Here is a 19268-nt window from a genome sequence, read left to right on the forward strand (position 1 = left end):
TATATGTATCATGCACCAGGATCAGGATGTACGACTATCCATGGCATCTTTGGCACATCAGTCTCATCCTCAGAGCCATTTTGGTGTGTTTTTAAAGTGTCTTTTTTCTTTCTTTTCTGGATAAAATTTTCTCTTTGGGAACAAGGTATCACATGGAGAAAGGATGTGTATAAGCTCCAGGACTTTGTTGCTGATAGAAAACCTCAGAGATGAACTTTTTCTCAAGGTCAACTTGCTCAACATTACTGTCTGTCTCACCCTCTAGGAGAATATGTTGTTATGACCACTCATTTCCACCTGAAAAGAAAGATTGGCTATTTTGTCATTCAAACATATCTGCCATGCATAATGACCGTCATTCTGTCCCAAGTCTCCTTCTGGCTCAACAGAGAGTCTGTACCAGCGAGGACAGTCTTTGGTAAGTGCCAATCGAGATATGCATGCAGAGCTTTGGAGGGCAAGTTATGCCAGTGACACTGCAAATAGAACGAAAAATGATTATACATTAAAGTATGAAGTTAGTACAAAAGAAAGATGCAAGGAATTCCCATTTTCATCATGGCATGATTTTTAAAAATTATCTCCCTAAGTAGCAAGCTCCTTCAGTGCATGTAAATCGATGGGATTAATGAAGATTTGATTTGATATTTTGGGACAGAAATGGAATGAAGCAGGCATAAAATGCATCATATTAGATTAAAACACACACACATAGAACTGTTAATGTTTAATCCACACTTTCAGAATACATAATCATATATCTGTGTAGTTTTTGAGAATCTAAGAAAATATCAGCAGAGCTACTTCCTTACATGTATGAAAGCAGGGCTTTCTTACGTAGGGAGAGACCGTTAATGACCATCTCTCAGGACAGTACAGGAATACTTCACTTACTTAATGTGTGCACTTCTGAAGAGATACAAATATACATTTTTTTCTGTTAAAATGGTTCAAATGCCCTTGATGCTTCAAGTTAAGGCAATCTAATGGGACGCTGCTTAAAGGGTAATAACCTTTTACTAATAGGAAAAGCCACCCCCTAATTTATTAATTTAGAAATTTGTACTTCATATAAAGAGGTATTTCCTGCCCATATTGTAGTATACGATCTTAATTGTACTTTTCAGACTGATATAAACAGAAGACTCCATTGCCATAAATTAACTGATTCATTCCTTCACTCAGTGAACTTTTATGTGACGCCTACTATGAGCGAGGCACACAATGCAGCAGTGACCTTGACATAAACTGCCCCGCTCATGAAGGTTATAATCTGGAACTTAAAATTTGAGTAACGATAAAATAATACATGTTTATTTACCGAGTGCCTTTATATCAGGCTGTTCTACGAAATAAACCTACACTATCTCATTTAACACTAAAAAGAAAGCCTCTGTACTATTACTGTCCTTGTGTTATAGACAAGAAAGCGAAGGACAAGAGATGAAGGAACCGGCTCAAGGTCAGAAGCCACTAGGAGGGGCGTGGAGTGAGACCCAAGCCCTTCGGCCCGGAGGCTGTGCCCTTCATGACACGCTGGCGCAGCGGGGCAGTGGTGGGCCGCACCATTCACTTGTAAATAACAGCCATGTACTCACAGGTGAAAGGTGCAGCCCCCGAGGTTCATTCCAGAACTATCAGCTGGCACGAGGCTACTTAAGACCCTTTACCACACAATAAAAGCGTTAGGAAGCGCAAAATCTAAACTGAGGATGATTCATGGGGGAAGATCCCTATGGCGTCTTTCTTCCATGACAGAGGGTATGAAAAACCAGCCCTCTCAGGAAAAACGCCTGAGTGCTCCAAGAGCCAGGGAAGCTTGCTTCCTTCTGGAGGCAGCACGGCCCCTCCCGCTGGGAACCACCGGCCCCTGCTCCGGCCCGACCTCAGCCCAACCGCGTCAAGGCCCGGGAGGACGGGCTACGGGGCAGGAGGGCAGGTCCCCTCCTGCGTCTTCTCCCTCATCGCCACTTGTGGATGGGAGCCGCCGCTGACGCCACCTTCCAGAAGGGAAGGTCAAACTCTTGCCAAGATGCCTGCTTCTGGGTGCGTGTGTAGTTGGAGCTCTTTTTCCAGTAGAATTTTTTTAAAAATTCGGACACAAGATATTTACATTATGTTTTATGACTCAGCACGACAATGAAGAAAAATTTTTTCTTTAATGTTCACTTTCCCTGCTCTCACCCAACATATCCGATCCTTCCGTTATAGAAACTTTCTAAAGCATTTTGGACTGTTTCATAAATGAAAAAACCTTGCTTTTAACACTTTCAACAGTCAGGCAACACGTGCCCCCTTGGTGAACATAACTCCCTATCTGTAAATTTAGCTGTGGCAAGTATATCTGTCCATCAAGTTATATATTTCTAATGTTCTAAGCTCAATAAAATCACAAATACAAATTCCTAAGACCTTTAGCCTTTTAACATTTCTCTAGTACACATCTCGATTCTTTTTTGTCTGAACTCAGCACATTCTTCTGAGCTGCTTAAGATGCCTGAGAGGGTCAGGTATTTAAAGACAAACATAAATTAAAAAAAATAAAAAGTCGTACTTCATAGCAGTTTGCTGAAAGGGATCCAGACTACAACAAAGCTGAAGCGTGGCTTATGTCTTAAAATATCATATTCTTGACCATCCATGCTCACATTTAGAGGCAATGTGGTCGTGGAATTTTGCTGCCAGGCAGATCCAAGTTTTAGGTTCAATCTTCTTTGTTCTAACCTTCAGTTGCCTATAAAATGTGAGTTCAACTAAAGTAAAATCATGCTGTTTAAAAGACTAAGTGATAAAAATAAAATATGTAAATTATCAAGGTTAGTACTTGGAACTTAATAGATACTCAATACACTGTTGTTCCTTTCCCTATATCAGGAATTGTAAGACCACAGCGAGCACGCACACACACACACAGCTCTTCATGCTATTCCTAACTGCTTTTAATTTATGCATGCATTTAAGAATACCTATTCCCAAATTACTTCTGACAGCGACTTACATTAACCAGAATTCAAAAAAATAAAAAACGCAATTCACTGTAGCAGGAATTTACCCAAAAGGACTGTAGCTGTCAATAATAGTAGTCATTAATTTTGCCCTTAGTAAATATCAGGCTAAGTGCTGAACACTTTACTACTGCACTATATTTAATACAACACCCCCTCTGAGTTAGACTTATTGAAATTAACTTGAAGTTGTTTTTTTTTTAAATAAAGGAGAAGCTCAGAATTGTGAGGCAATTTTCCCGAGGTCACTTAGCAGTTATAGAACTGTGGTTTAAAACTGGGTTGCTCTGCATCCCAAATACTGGCATTTAGTTACCTTGCTCTTTGCTCAAGTTAATACTGATATGTACATTTGGGGGCTGTTTCCCAGCCAATATTCTTTAAACTATTTGTTGTTCAGGTGATACAGATAATGCCCCAGAACTTCCTGTAACACCTTCAAAGTTCAAAGTAATACCTATGATTTAATAAAAATCTCGGGGTTTCTAATATAGTTACAAAGATCATCTACCTTGGAAAACTAGGGGATACTGGATGGTTTAATGCAGTTTATAAAAATTAGCCACCTACCATCTCTCTGTAATCCTACTGATTCTCTAAAAAATCATCAAAGGGGGAAATCACAGATATTAATTTTAGACCCATGGGAAGACAGTATCTTCCATGGCAATAAGTTATTTATATCCTTAAAATACTTTTACATATTATTATGTTTTATCCTCAAATAATCTTGTGAATGACTGTGCAGAAATTTTCCTCTCTTAGAACTTCAGCAGTGATCTAGACAGTCAAGAGAATGAAGTCTAAATCACGCTTTTACAGGTATGAACACTAGGAGGTCCCTAGAGGTTAATTCGCTTACTCAGGTCATAGAGCTAATAAGTGTTGAGTAGTCACTGGACTAGGTCAGGACTTTTTCCAACACGCAGCCTGAGTCAGCCTTACTGGATTATTGTGAAATTTTAAATACATTTTCAAATGGTTTCTAAGGAACCTTACCACAGCCTAACTATACAGTGCAGAACATTTAGTAGGCTGATAATATTCATTTGTTAAGTGAACACTCATGGATATTAGTTAAATACCAACTCATATAATTATATAAATAAACTAAAAACAACTGACTCAAAAATGGCTTTGAATACAGGGAATGTAATCGCTGGGGACGGAGTCACAGCACAGGAAGGTGAGGCAGATTAACAGAGAAGGAGAGACTGTGGACATTCAAAATGGCAAAATGTGTTCAAGTTTTGGTTTTGCCCCTTTTGAGCTGTGTAACCTCAAGTAAGTTACATGCAACTTATTTCAGGAATTTCTTCAGAAGAGTGGCTACTTCAGAATCAGGAAAAAAATATAAAAGCAGAAGAGTTAATAATGTAACAAAGTATTATCCTAAGATAATTCAATTATTCATCAATCATTACTAAACTGTTAGCTTCGTGGTTTACACAGGTGGGGCGCACAGGTGGAAAATACCAAACAGAGCGGAGGATCCAGGGGTTTCTTGGGATCAGAGACAGTGAAGATCTTTGCTTTATAGTTCAAAGAATTGGGGACAGTGAGGGAAAATTATTTCCTTTTCTAACCAGGATACCATGTTCAAGATGCTCATTTAAAGATATTCACTATTTTATTAAGAGCTCAATAGCAAAGCAGTTTATCCCTGCAAGAGATCCCCTCAGCACGGCCGTGCCACCAACTGCACACTCCTCTGGGGTTGAATGAAAACTCATCCATTCCAGACCCAAGTGGGACGAAACTTCTCTCCCACCGGGGTACCGCTGGTCTCCCTTTGGACAAGGAGGCTGACCTCCAGCGATCAAATTCTGTAGTAGGGATCTTCAGATTCACTTAACTTCTCTCTTTGCAGGAGTCACGACTGTGCTCACCATGACGACGCTGAGCATCAGCGCCAGAAACTCGCTGCCCAAGGTGGCGTACGCCACTGCGATGGACTGGTTCATCGCCGTGTGCTACGCCTTCGTGTTCTCAGCCCTCATCGAGTTTGCCACCGTGAACTACTTCACCAAGCGGGGCTACGCCTGGGATGGCAAAAGTGTGGTCCCAGAAAAGGTAAATGCTGTAATACCCCCTGGGGATACAGCACTAATATGTCCTTTTAAACACGTTAGATGGGGTGTCTGGACTTGAAGGAATGGATGAAGAATGCAGAGGGAGGGCAACAAGGATTCTAATGCTTATGTCAGAGATGATTAAGTGCTCGGGTAATTTTGTTATTGTTAAGGAGAGGTTGTTTGTGTGGACAGGTGCAGAACAGACGCAGGAGATGAGAGAGAGACACAAAAATGAATATTGCTACTCAAGTATGCTTTTCTATTTATCTGAGAAGAGTTTTAACAAGCCTGACATTAGGAGCGAATACATTCACATACACCATTATAATTTTTATAACTTGAAAATCATAGGCTTTTTTACTTTTTAAACCTAATCCCTTTGGTCATAAACATCACTGCTCTAATGTCTCAATTGAACTGTGTTTGCAAAATGCATTACCTCCAATTATCAGCGAAGCAAAGGGCAGGAAACATTTTCTCTTTCCAAAAATAGAAGTTTGCTTTAAGGATCACAGCACACAGAAATCACAGAAAACTGTAGAAAATTATCAAGTCAGGAATATCACTGTTCTCAACTAGAACCTATTTTAGAGTGGCCCTGAGAGCACAGTTGGAGAGTATATTTCTACTTCTGAGGTTTGGAGGAAAAACGTGAAAACGTAAGCAAGCCTTGGGACGGCAGGATGAAGGGCAAAGTCAGAGACACAGAGGCTGTGAGACATCTAGAAGTCATCCAGGCAGGATCACTCTACAGCCGCTTTCCCCAAACTCCGCTCCATAGAATGCTAGTGTCTTGTGATAGTACCTGGAAATAAAAGTTCTGTAGTCGAATACATTTGAAAGGAAATATGCTGCCAACGTCAAGCTCTTTTAGATGTACCCCTCAGCCACAGATGAATCAGCTCGGCACGCCAGTGAGCTACATAAGTAAAAGCCAAAAGGTTCTGTATGGGATGCACTGTCACAGCCAAAGTGAACCAGAAGCAGGGCCTCAGAATTCACCTTGCCTCGAAACATTCTTGCCCAGTATAAAAATTCTCTGAATTTTCAAACCAAGAACTGTGGCTGAGGTTCAGTAGAGAGGAGAGACAAGATAAAGGGACTGCACTGACCAGCTGGAGAGAGAGGCGAGAGGGTGGAGACAGTTGCTGTAAATCCTTGCTTTAGTCATCCATGGCCTCCCTCTGTCCTAGACCAGGAGGGTGGCCTAAAGGAGAGGGAGCCAGCCCCAGAAACAGGTTAACATAAGGCACCATGAACTGTAACACATGGACCAGAGACAGAGCTGTGAAAACTTTTTACATGTACATCTTAGAATGACTGACAGATTCTGCTGAAGTTCTTCAGAATGAATGACACACAAACACTGGGGACACATGATGAAAAGTGAGGCGCGAGCACCGGGAAATGTTGCTTTTCTAACTTACTACTTTCTTTGCATTTTGTGAGAGGCCAACGTCTTTCTGATTCTGGCTCATGAGTGTCAGTTGTTAGTGACTAGTGGTGAGAACTGAATTTGTCTGGAAACCATGGAATTTGGGTTGAGGCATCGGTGAGCTCATGGTGCTGATTACACGTATCCCTTTCCGACCCCTGTATTAGTCCTTCAGGTGCTGTGTCTCAGAAAGTATTTTAATCCCTATCAATCTTTAGTCCTCACGATTCAGTATAGATGTATATGAACATATATGTCTACTTCTATGTATGGTTATATTTATATCTGCAATACAACTATATCTGTAATACATCTATAGATCAGTCATCCTAATGAAACAGACACTATTTTCTGTAAGTTCTTTATGCTTCTGTAAAAATCTTCCCGAGGGCTCTGCCAGTTTGAATTGCTTATTATAGAGTATAGGTGTACAATGCAGTTGACTTGATACAGTTATGTATTGTGATCTGATCACCACCACAGCATTAGCTACCTCATCCCGTCACATAGTTACCATTTCTTTTTGTGGTGAAAACATTTCACATCTACTCTGGTAGCAACATTCAAGTCCGTGATACAGTATTATTAACTATAATCACCATGCTGCACATTAGATCTCCCAGACTGTTAATCTGGTAACCGGATATCGCTGTCCGCATTTTAAATCTATCCCAACAATACAGTCATAAATTACATTTCTTAGATTTTAAATAAAGCACAGACCTAGGTTCCAAAGGGAAGGTCACTTCTACCCGGCTTCTCTCGCAGTTTACTAAACGAAATGCTGTTGCTCTTCTTTCCACAGCCAAAGAAAGTGAAGGACCCTCTTATTAAGAAAAACAACACTTATGCTCCGACAGCAACCAGCTACACCCCTAACATGGCCAGGGGTGACCCGGGCTTAGCCACCATTGCTAAAAGTGCAACCATAGAACCAAAAGAAGTCAAGCCGGAGGCAAAACCTCCGGAACCCAAGAAAACCTTTAACAGCGTCAGCAAAATTGACCGGCTGTCAAGAATAGCGTTCCCGCTGCTGTTCGGGATCTTTAACTTGGTCTACTGGGCCACGTACCTAAACAGAGAGCCTCAGCTCAAAGCCCCCACCCCCCACCAGTAGGTCCCTTCACTCGCCTTCCTTCCGCTGCTCGGTCCCCTGCCATGGAAATTGCTTTCCGTTCCCAGTGCAGTAATTGCCGCCCGCTTTATTGCCTCTGTCCTAAAGAATCGAAGGTTCCCTTATTTCCATAACCCACATGAGGACAAACCGTCCAGCAGAGCAGAGCAGAGCAGAGCTGAGAGAGGATTCTGAGAGACAGAGCCCGAGGGAGCAAAAAAGCCCAACAGGAGGCAGAACGAGAGAGGCAAGGAGGGGCGCAGTCGCAGACAGGTAGGAGGAAAAGCGGGAGAGAAATAAAGCTTGACCGTGACTCCAGATCATTTGTAGATATATATTTCCAAATATTCTAAAGGAGAGAAGATACTGTATATGTCACAAATATTTTTATGTGAAGGCGTTTAAAAGAATATATTATAAATGTTTGATGAAGAAAATTTTCAAAGAATCTATGTCTTTACTGCACAAACTATGGTGCGCTCACATTTTTGTTTTGTGTTTTAAACTAACGTATCACTCTAACATTTTTGTTTCCAAAGCCCAAGACCCCTGTTCTTTCTCCTGTTACAAATGCCTAACATGTTATTTTGTTGCTAAACGCTGTTTTAAAATTCATGGACGTTGCATAGTAAAGGAGCAGTTCCTCCCTGTAGAGCACATTTAATCCGACGGAGAGAAATGCTCTAACTAGACTATTTCACTAGCATCTGCTTTTATCACTAGACTTGATGAGGAATCATTTTAGCAAAGATATCAACACTCAATAAATACCAAAATATTTGAAAATTAAATAAAATAATTTAAAAAGATTCCCTTTCTCATCATGTCTATTTCCAAATAGCACATGGGTCCAATAATCACTTCATTCCCATCATAAAGATGCTTCAGAGGGGCAAAAATATTTTGCAAGCTCTAAGAATTGCTGAATGTATTCTTTTATATAACAGGACATTAAAAGCTTTAGATTGAAATTTATGACTAGTGAACAAAAATAGAATATATAAATTATATATGTAAATATACAGCATGAGATTGTACATTTTTTACTTTTTTAAGGTTGTGTTCTCAAAATACTGTGTAAGACTCACCGCTCTTAGCTGTTAGAATGTTAAGTGCTACGGAAATACCTTTAGAGCCTTCATTTAAGATCAGAACAGCTTGTAGGAATCAGATGGAACTTCAACTATATGGGCAAAAGTTCACTTATGTAGAGAAAGCTTATAATTTCAAACGCTGTCCGGTGTACAGCAGTAAATCAGTTGCTACCTGCTCAAGTCCTGCCACCTTTCCCTAACTGAGGCTCTTGCAATATAGAAAGAAAATGGAAAAGCATTAGTGAGAGCTAGAAAAATCAACTGTATATTATCGCTATCTTTGCCAATATCAATTATTTCAATAAGTGTTGTACCATATGTAGCACCAAATATAAAAATACATGAAAGAATGTACAGGAAATAGCTTTTATTGAGTAATATTATTACATTTCATTTATACCGTAGCAATATATTTGTAGGTATACTATGTAAGGGCTTTAACTACAAGAGGTCCATTAATACTCCCTATGAAAGTGCTAGTCTGTTTCATTACTACCCAGATGTTTTAGAGATAAATATTTATGCAGAAGGTATTTTTGAAGTCTCCTTTTGTCTGATAGAGTTTCAGAGATATTTACAGTTAGCATCCAGAATCCACAGGTCATGGTCCAAGCCACACATGTAGAAATACCACGACATAAACCTGTCAGTATAATCACCAAAAAAGACAGTTGGGGTCCACGTCCAGGTTTGAAGCAATGTTTTTCTCAAAGAGCTGCCGTCCAATGATGTGGGAAAACACACCACGTTTTCCTAAGCAGACCCTGGTTTTCTTTTTAAATGTGCTGTATTGTTTGATTTGGTCCTGCCTAAATTCCATGAGCTAGGCCAGTGAAGGCTGAACCAAGGATGTTCATCCTCTGGTATCTTGTGTAGATATCATGTATAGAAAATAAAAATAAAACATGGCTCTAACTCCCGTGTTGCTGTTTATCCTGTTATTTTTCGGCGTTAACCTAATGTGTTTATTGAGAGCCTTTACCTTCCAGACTTGTCATGACTAACATTTGGTCTGTACTTTGCTCATTAGACGTGAATATTTCTTATGAGTCTGCTTTCTGCTATGCAATGACTGCATTTCGATCATTTCTTAGTTTGTTAGTATATGTGGATAGTGCTCTATTGTATTAATTGATTGCATAATTTATCAAAGACAAAATTATTCTATATAGCTTTTCTACAGTGCTTTGCTAAACCGTGTAACACTAGCTAAGTCTTCCTTGAAAATAAAGTCACACTCTTATAGAGGCCAGTTCCTGCTTACCCCCCAGGAATATTTTTTAAAAGGTGACACTGAATGTTGATTGCACATTAGTGCAGTGAAATGGCAATAAACCTGGCGTAGATCGAGGTGGTTTATGGCAGATGCATGTGTTGCTTTACAGAGTTTAGCAAAAGCTCTTAATTTAATGTCAGACTGTATTCTATTATAATAATAAAGCTAACATTATTCAATAACAAGACAGAATGCCTGGCTCTCTTTTCACGTTATCAATAGGACATGCCATTTCCCCGTCTTAAAAACATTTTCAGGTAGGAGCACCTAAAATGCCAAGTGCCAGCAGGAATCTAGGCTACAGGGAACATTTTGAAGATGTATCAGTAGTATGATTCTAAACTATCATTTTATTTTATTTTAATTTATCTTTATTGTTGAAAGTGTAGCAGGATAGTAAAAAAGTAGGAAAATCCATAGGAAAGTGGAATGGGGAAACTGAGACAAGAAAACTAAACAAGGCCAAACAGTTTGGGCAGCTGGCAGCCAGCCTGTGAAATGAAAGACTGTATCTTCCCCAAGGACACTTGAGAGCACAGGGTTTATAAGCTCCTCCCTCAGGAGAGAATACATAGCTCAAATCCCCCTGGCCCAGGAAATAGAGATCAAAGACCCAATTAATGCCATTTGTGCCAGCTCAACCCAAGGACAGACCAAGTTGGGAAGCAAATAACAAAAACCCCATTAAAGCCAGACAGACCTAAGACAAAAGTAAAACAGTAAAACAGGCCAAAGAATTATCCAAGACTCCCCCATAAACTCATTTTAATGCCTCAGCATATTTTTAAATGCACCTGGAAAGCTGAGGAATATTCTACTGAAACCCTCCCCTCAGGCTCTTGCCTGCAGAGAAAAAAGTGGAGAATAAGCCCTCAGGACAAAGGCTCAATGTGGGCTCGCACTGGAGCACACCCACGCCCCATCCTGGGCATCAACTTTTGATTTCTTCCTAATTTCCAAGGATCCCCACGAGACTTGCAGCCCGGGGAGCGGTGGCAGCGGCAGCTCGACCCGGGCTCCCCCCCCCGATCCTGTCTCCAAGGCCCCCTTTTCTGATTCCCAGGGAGCTAAAGCAGCCCTGCCTGGGCTCACTCCTTTCCTGCAGCATTTCCAGGGAGCCAAAGCCGAGCTCTGCCTAGGCTTTCCTCTGTTGTCTCTTCCGCCCTAATTTCTTCCTTAGTTTCATTGTCCCCAGCATTAATTAACACGTTCTCAAACCTGTCTGGACTGGTGTCCTGAAATCCTTCCTACAGGACGTCAAGGGCCCACACACTACAGGCCGGCCTGAGGCAGACCTTCTCCAGGCTGGACCCTGTCTGGTAACAAAAGTATTACAGACGTCGCGTGCCCCCCCCACTGATGCCCTCCCCCAGGCACCCGCCCCGCAGGCCTCCCCACACTGTCGGCTGTGCCCCTGAGTTCTGCATTTTTGTACGTAGGTTCTCTGATTAATCTCTCCCCACCCAGTCCCCACCCCTGCTTTCCCTCTGAGGTTCCTCAGTTGGTTCCATGCTTCTATGTCTCATTTTAAGTGAATCACATTAAAAAAAGCTTATTACTAAACACCTGGTATCTGGTGTTACCAGAAGCATGTCAACTCGAAATTTATTAAAAGTACACAGAACAGAATGAAAATCCTTAAATGAGAGTCGAGTTTGTTCATCTCTATTGTTAATGCAGCAAATCTGTTTCCTGATCTACTCCGAGGGGACTCCAGTTTAATTGTTTTCAAGGAAGAATCTGAACTTCGTAATTTTATTTAAAAGCTCCCCCATAGCTATTACATTCCTTAATGTTTCTACAACCACAAAGGCAGACTGAAGTACAGAAAACTTATAGTTACTTGAAAAACAACAGAAAAATTACCTAAATGATAGGCATAAAACTGTACCTGGTTTCTACAGGAAAATCAACAACACAAAAACACGTGAGGCAGCATCTTTCTGTGTCAGCGAGGCCAGGTGAAAACAAAGTAAACTGTACTTCTACTGATGAAACATGTGTCTTCCTAAAAAGTTATTCAGGACTTAGCAAAATTAATAATTTTAAAATCCTCCAACTCACTTGACTGATTCAACCCAAATAAAACTGCCCACTGTAAACTAGCTGAACCATCTCAGTCGCTGATTTTTTGGCTCTCCTAAAAACGAACCCAGTGAATGGTGAGTGTCTTGGCTATCAGACGACATCCATGCGTGGGCTCACCACAATAATTCCCTAAGGAGTCACAATAAGGATGGCTTGGCGTTACTGCTGACCATCTGTTTGGATTTCACTGTACCTGTTTGTTAAGACCTTCTGTTGGAGTTTTCTAAAACCTACCCAGCTCTTGTGAGCAGTAAGAATAATGAGTGACCCGACTCAACTGCTTTATACAGCCACAATTCAGTCAAATAAATCAACTCCAAATGTTAATTTAGTTTAACTAAATTCTAACATTGCTGAATCTCTACCCTGTGATAGAAATTTACAAATAAACATTTCATGGCCTTTTTCATTAAAAGAAATCATAGTTCTGATGGGAAAGGACAACAGACAATCAGGCAAAGACAATATAAATATTGTGACAAAGGTAGAAGATAAGAGACACACAATAGGGGTGCCTTGCTGCTCTTCATAAGGTTACATAACTGAATCTGAAGGAACTAATAATGTCAAAGACGAAACAAAATATAAGCGGTGAAGTGGCCCTGGACTACGAGTCCATGGGCCTGAGATACAGGACCAGCCCTGGCAGTTTCTAGCCATTTAATCACTGACCAACATTTGATACCCGTAGATCTTCTAGCTGCGTGGTAGGTACCGGAATTATAAAGACGAGAGTATGCTCGTGGAAAATTCATAGTTTCACAGAAAATCCAAGTGAACCTAAAGTTACAACAATTCACACAAGATGTACAACTACCAATAAATACAGATTTATACTTGCTAACTGGTATGAGGGCCATCTTCCAATGAAAGTGTTAGCTGAGCTGTCTGCAAGGAAGATTCAGCATTTATCAAGTACTTCAGTGTTGGGGATGGCTGCTGGTGGTAAGGGACATATCTTTCAGAGTCAAAGACAATACATGAAAAAGGAACTCAGAGAGTCACAAAGCCAACTGCCAGGAAATTAGCACAGATACGTGCACTAGGCCTAACGCACACTAAAGGAAGCATTGGGGACTATGGAAAACAGTACATGCCCAGTCTCTAGCCTCAGCTCCAGCTATTCGGTGCCATGTGGGGAAAGAAGGTGGGTATTGCTATATATTCTAATGTGACAGAAAAACACTTGATATTAAAATTCTTTTTAACTCTAACTTTGAAATGACTGTTCGTCAAGCATAATATATAAACAAGTTGAATTTAGCGAATTCAACTAATTAGTGATCCTTGTTTTCAGAATGTCTATATAGATTCGTATGTTTATTTGATAATCATCAATCAATTATGTTTGGTGTTTAGGATTATTTCACCCAGAAAGGAAAGGTAGTTAGCAAACTCCTCATGGTTAGTTAGCAAACTTCAAAACTGTATTTAAAACAATGCTAAGTATCTAAATTTTTCAAAAGTCACATTATTTGTCAATAAAACATTTATAGTCTAAAGAGAGGCCAAGTTTTCCTTGGGGTTGTAAAGTGTTAGGGTTCTTTTTGGTTTTGGTGGATAACTTACCTTTCTCTAACTATAACAGGTAGCACATATTACTCTAGAAAGGATGACTTCCTCATTAGTAGTCCATCAAAGGATAATTATGTATATTACGTTCTTTGATACTTACCAGAGGCAGTGTAGTTATAAAAGAAGAAACTCATATAGGTCTGTTGATTTGCCTAAAACGCTAAAAGTAAGTGATGTGCCAGATTTTTTAAAAATGTACTTCATTATAAAGCTGATATTTTCAAAAATCATCTCTTAAAAAAATTTATACCAGATCTCCTTGACTAATGGTCTATATTTTAATTGAAAAATCAATCATCATAAAATATTATATACAATATGAAAAGAACAGACATTTCATGTCAAAAGGGAAAGTCAAACTAATAAAGAAAAGTCATCCTAAATAAGCTGGAGAGGACGAGACAGCCCGTGAGAGGCACGCTGGTGCTCTCGGGTGTACCTGATATTCTGCCACTTGAATCAGAGACCTCACTCTGCATGCTGACTTGGCCCACAGGGCAGTTCCCTCTGGACCTCGGTTTTGCAGGATAGGAGGAGGATAATACTGTGGACCTGCTAGAAGGACCGAGTAAGGACCTGAGCAAATCCACGTCCCGAAAGCAAATAAACTTGACAGGCTTTCTATAGGAACCAACCGCAGCCATACAACAAAGTAAGAAGTGTTTATTCAAAAAATACTACTGACACTTTTGTAGGAAGGTTTATAGGTGATGTTTTAACCTGGGATTGTCCTTGAGACCTCTTCTGCTCCACTTCTGCAATAAAGCTACCGTGAAGGACAAGCTGTAGATGCAAAACCTCTCACCCCCAGGGGCTTCCTACTTCGCCTGGGGCAAAGGAGCAAGGGCTCCACGCTCGGGACACTGATGGGAACAGGAGCACTGCCACAGGCAAACTAACAGAAGGGCCGGTGCTGAAGGTCACCAGAAGTGACAATCCTGCGACAGCAGGCAAAAGACTGGCAGAAGAGCGGGAAGTGAAAATTTAACAGGGAGATGAGGAAAATAAGGCAACCACAGAGGGCTAACTTCAAAACAGTACCCCGCCTCCCCTCCTCCACGGTTTAGCTCTCCGCAGCTTCAGTTTCCCACCGTCAACTGCAGCCTGAACACAGAGCTGAAAAATTCCAGAGGGAAACAACTCATAAGTTTTCCACTGTGCGCCATCCTGAGCAGCGGGATGAAACTCCCACCCGCCCGCCCAGATGTGCATCCTCCCATTAACCCTTCATCCAAGTGTCTGAGCGACACACTCCCCACCCCTTGGCACCCTCCTGGCTGTCTCAGTTTTCAGGCTGGTTGTCAAAGTATTGCCAGTGCTTGTGTTCACGTCACCCTCATTTTACTGCATAATGACCCCAAAGCTCAAGAGCAGTGACATCAGCAATTCAGAGATGCCAAAGAAAAGCCGGAAGGTGCTTCCCTTCCAGTGAAAAGGTGCAAGTTCTCAACTTAATAAGGAAAAATATATGCTGATCCCAGAAGAGCCTGGCAGGGTTTTGACTGCAAGTTTTTTTAAATGCGCTTTCAATGCATAGAAGTAGGGATTTAGTAATATCCTAATGCCATCTATTAGAAAATATTGCTTACTGATACATCACATAATTTTTAAGCCAACAAAACAGCTTCCAAATATCCTTGATTGATGAATATAATTTGGGCCACTGTTTGCATGAGAAGTAAAATGATATGAAATTTGTTAACACAATAAAAGGAGCTTCTCTATCTTCTTTCTACTCCAGTGCCTACAATAAAGTTAGGCTGTTTCAGTAATTTTGATACTGATGTGTTGCACAGATAGAAACGTGAGTAAGGTATCTGGGAAGTCGCATTGGCTGGGGCGCTGAGATCACATTTCAGATGCCACCTCTGCCATAAACTGGGGAAATCGGGAATTCAGGTCTCTGTGCTTTGGTGGCTTCGCTGTGAAACGAGGCTCCTGCCCAGGGTGTAACTCAGATATGCAGAGGAAGACGGCAGCAGTGAGTGAGAAAGGGACCACTGAACAATGGGAAACAGAGGAAGCTGAGGCTGGGATGGGAGAATTAGACGTGCTTGCAATCTTTTTTAAATTTTAAAATTGTTTGTGTATATTATACATTTTTCCATTTTTATTGAGATAGGAAAATCTGGCAACACTGGACTTGCACCCTGCAAGGCAACAGTGAACTGAAGGGAAGTGGCTGCTGCCCCTTCCAGACTGGGCGGAGCGTTCCAGGCCTTCATCATCTCGCCACCCTCTACGGTGGGTGCTGTCCCCATCGCCAGGCACAGGCCTGGCTTCGATGCCTGATATTATCTTTCTTAGCTCTGTGGGCACTTGGGTGCCCATAGTCTAAAGCATTGTGTGCATCTCAGTGGAAACGGAGTTGTTAGGCTTTTGGTGCAGTGCCGTCTTCGCATATGTGGGTATTTAATTCTTTCTTCTATTTGGGGAAATGACTGTGTCTGTTTGCATCTCTTTTGATGCATAAATAAATAGAGTAAGAGAGATACACACACACACACACACACACACACGTAATTATCATCTCTCCAAATAATTCCTATTTGCAGAGCCTGGTAAAGAGAGAGTAAAAAGCATAACAAAGATGGTGCCATGTTTTTTTTGGTCTAAAATTATAACATGCCCATAGGTGATCTTGATTCTAAATGAACGTTCTCGAGACCTAATGACTTCTCGTGGTGCCAATGACACCTGCATTTTTTAAAATAAAGAAAGGGCAAATTCTCTATGCTGGCATCCTGGCTTCCAGGTACCTGTTTGCTTCTGCTGTTGCCAAAGGTTATTGGGACAAAACAGAAATGACAGATTGTCTGGAGACCAGAACGCAGCTAGCAGCCCACGGCAGCCCAGGCAGCACCAGGGAGCAAGCATGCACAGACTGCCAGGCCCTGCGCTCTTTAATCAGGACTGCTAAATGATGCAGGTGGCATGGAGATTAGGGCATCCTGGTAGGACCAGGAGAAATAAGGGAATATTCCCTTTCCACCTGTTCCATCTGGCTCTGCTTCATTCAACATAAATGTCTTCAGGAGCAAAGGGGACTTGCTTTTGAGGGGTCAAATACCCTCTTTTTTAGCCTTCAGAATAGAAAATAAATACAAACCTAAGAAAAAAATAACAACAAAAAAACCCTGTTTGTCAGAAGCAGACAGGGTAGAGAGAACCATAAGGCAAAAGACTTCTGCAGATCTCAGGGTAAGGTTTCCAGTGCTCCTTACCCTGGAGAGGACTGTCTCCTGCATGGACTTCCTCAAGGCGGGGACCAGAACGTAACCTCCCTGTGAATATGTGCCTTGTGGGACACGCCTCGACCTCCCCAAAGTCCCCTCCAGGCTCTGTGGCAGAAAGTCTGTTTCAGATCCATTTCTCACTCTTTCTTATTTCCTACCATTTAATTGCAGGTCCGTCTTTCTTTCTGTCCTTACTCGTTTCACCAGCAACCCAGCCTTCCCTTGCCTGGCCCAGCGCCCAGGGTCTCAGGCCTAATCTGCCCACCCCCACCCCCACCCCCACCCCCACCCCCACGCCCATCTGGGGATCCTGAGATTCTTACAGGCCAAGTGACTCGCCATGGAGGCGTCCACCAGGCAAACCCAATATTAACAGTAAGACAAAGCTAGTACACTGTCGAGTCACCTACAAGCTAAGCTGTGACTGACTCCAAACACCATGTTCTTAACCATTACAAAATTTCACTCACAACACAAGAGAACGGGTGAAGAGAAGGGACAAGGCACCCTGTGAGCTCAGAGGTGGGTGTGAGCTGGAGCTCGAGCTCAGGAAATCGGGGAAGAGAGCAACTTTGCTGTCCCCGGGGCACAGGTACAGTGCAAGAGGAGCGGGACGGGAGGGGGCACCGGGGACAGAGGCACAACGCAGAGCGGAGGGGGCGGCGCGCGAGGACGGGAACGCCGCTAGCCATTCCCTTTTAAACGGAGGGCGACGCGGGAGCTGACGCTGTAAGATCCTGGTTCTAAAGCCGCGTGTCTTGAAGTCTGCACTCCTTCCATCATGAAGGGATCTGTAAAGTGCAGTGCCTGTAAGTAGAAATTCTACTTCAGAGAGACCCAAATTCAAATTTCCTTTGGCACTTCTATCCCTGTAAACAAGGGCAAACCCCATGTCCTCTCTAGGTCTTATGTAGAGTGGAGATAATATTATTTAGCTTCCAAATTGATTGGAAAAAATGAATGAGGCAACACACTGAAAAACTAAGTACCATGCCTAGCACATAGACTTACTCAGAAATTATATTATTAGCATTATTCTTCGTTATTCAATCATGCAATACTATTTTGGAGTATCCATTAGGTTGTATTTGCTGTGCTGGGCACGAGGGATAGAAGTAGAATAAAACTGAGTTCCTATTCCCATTTCATTACCTACTGAAGAAAGTGGCAAGTCAGCCAACAGCTCCAGCGTGATGTCACACACAATGTGACCGAGGTAAGCAGAAAGGCCCTGGGTCTGCCACAGTGGGATGCGCAGTCCCGGGTGAGGACGTGTTGAAGGGCTTACTTGATTCATGCCTGCAAAGTCAGGTAATGTTTCCAAGAAAGAGCAGTAATGAGCTGAGGTGTGACAAATGGTTCCCAGTGGCCCAGCCACATGGTGCACCTGGAGCTCACTGTGGGCCACCCAGGCCGGGGCTGGGGCTGGAGGGCTCCCGAGGCTCTGGCTCTCGTTCAGCACTGACCTGAAGAGGCCTGGTGGGGATGCTACCCGATGGGTGCAAGCCACCAGGAGAACAGAAGGGAGTGGGGCTTCTCAGCCTGTTGAACGGTTAAAGGCACGGGCTTGGCTGACATGGAGGTTCTGTGCTTTTATACCTGGTTGTTACCTGTGTGACTCTGGACAGGTCAACTGCTGCAAATCTCATTTTCCTTTCCATACAATGGGGACAGTTTTCCTTTCAGAGTTACAACGGGGAGTGAGACAATGTGAACAAGCAATTAGCGCGGTGCCCAGCCCACAACCAGGACTCAGTACTTGCTGCTCTGCTCATCGCTCATTTTATTGGCCTCAGAGTGCTGGGCCGAGTACCAAGGCCACACCTGTTGCTGTCACCAGCTCTGTTGTGTAAATAAAATGTAAGAATCCACAAAATTTACACTGAGAAAAGGAAAGCTTAACCTTGAAACTGGAACACTACTACAAAAGAGATGGAATCAGAGGAAACCTTGTTTAGAGTGTCGAGCATGGAACCTGTCTCTGTGCTGAGTTCCCCCCTCCTTCGGCCCCGCTCTGTCCCCTGTTCTCCACTTTCTTCCACGATCCAAGCCCTACCCACAATTTTCCAGACTGTCTTCATCCCTGTACTGTTTGATGTAGAGGAAAAAGTTTCATAAAGAAGTTACAGTGGAAGGGGCTAGTAACCCTTTATAATATGTGGTATAGTAGGACCACATACTATTTATAAACAATATTATAAATAATTTATAAATATTATAAATATTATAAATATAAACAATATTATAAATGTGGTCCTAGTCCCTTAAACAATGGATTTTACCAATGCTTGAAAACTGACACAAAGTTCTTCCAAAAAATGTGGACGTCGAGTCACTTGAATGTCATGCTTAAACTAAAATGTCTCAGTG

At 42.0% G+C, this 19268-nt stretch overlaps 1 protein-coding gene across 1 annotated transcript in view; it reads left to right on the forward strand.

Moving 5' to 3' along the window:
- Positions 1–9642, forward strand: part of GABRA1 (gamma-aminobutyric acid type A receptor subunit alpha1) — a 50847-nt gene extending 41205 nt beyond the window's left edge. Inside the window, exons 8-10 of the mRNA XM_016214019.2 lie at positions 266–418; positions 4876–5078; positions 7321–9642. Of these exons, the coding sequence (XP_016069505.1) occupies positions 266–418; positions 4876–5078; positions 7321–7632 (668 nt within the window). The 3' untranslated portion in view covers positions 7633–9642. The remainder of the gene's footprint in view (positions 1–265; positions 419–4875; positions 5079–7320) is intronic.
- Positions 9643–19268: the final 9626 nt, after the last annotated feature.

Source organism: Miniopterus natalensis, chromosome 4 (genome assembly GCF_054644295.1).
Source record: "Miniopterus natalensis isolate mMinNat1 chromosome 4, mMinNat1.hap1, whole genome shotgun sequence".
Classification (NCBI taxonomy): Eukaryota; Metazoa; Chordata; class Mammalia; order Chiroptera; family Miniopteridae; genus Miniopterus; species Miniopterus natalensis.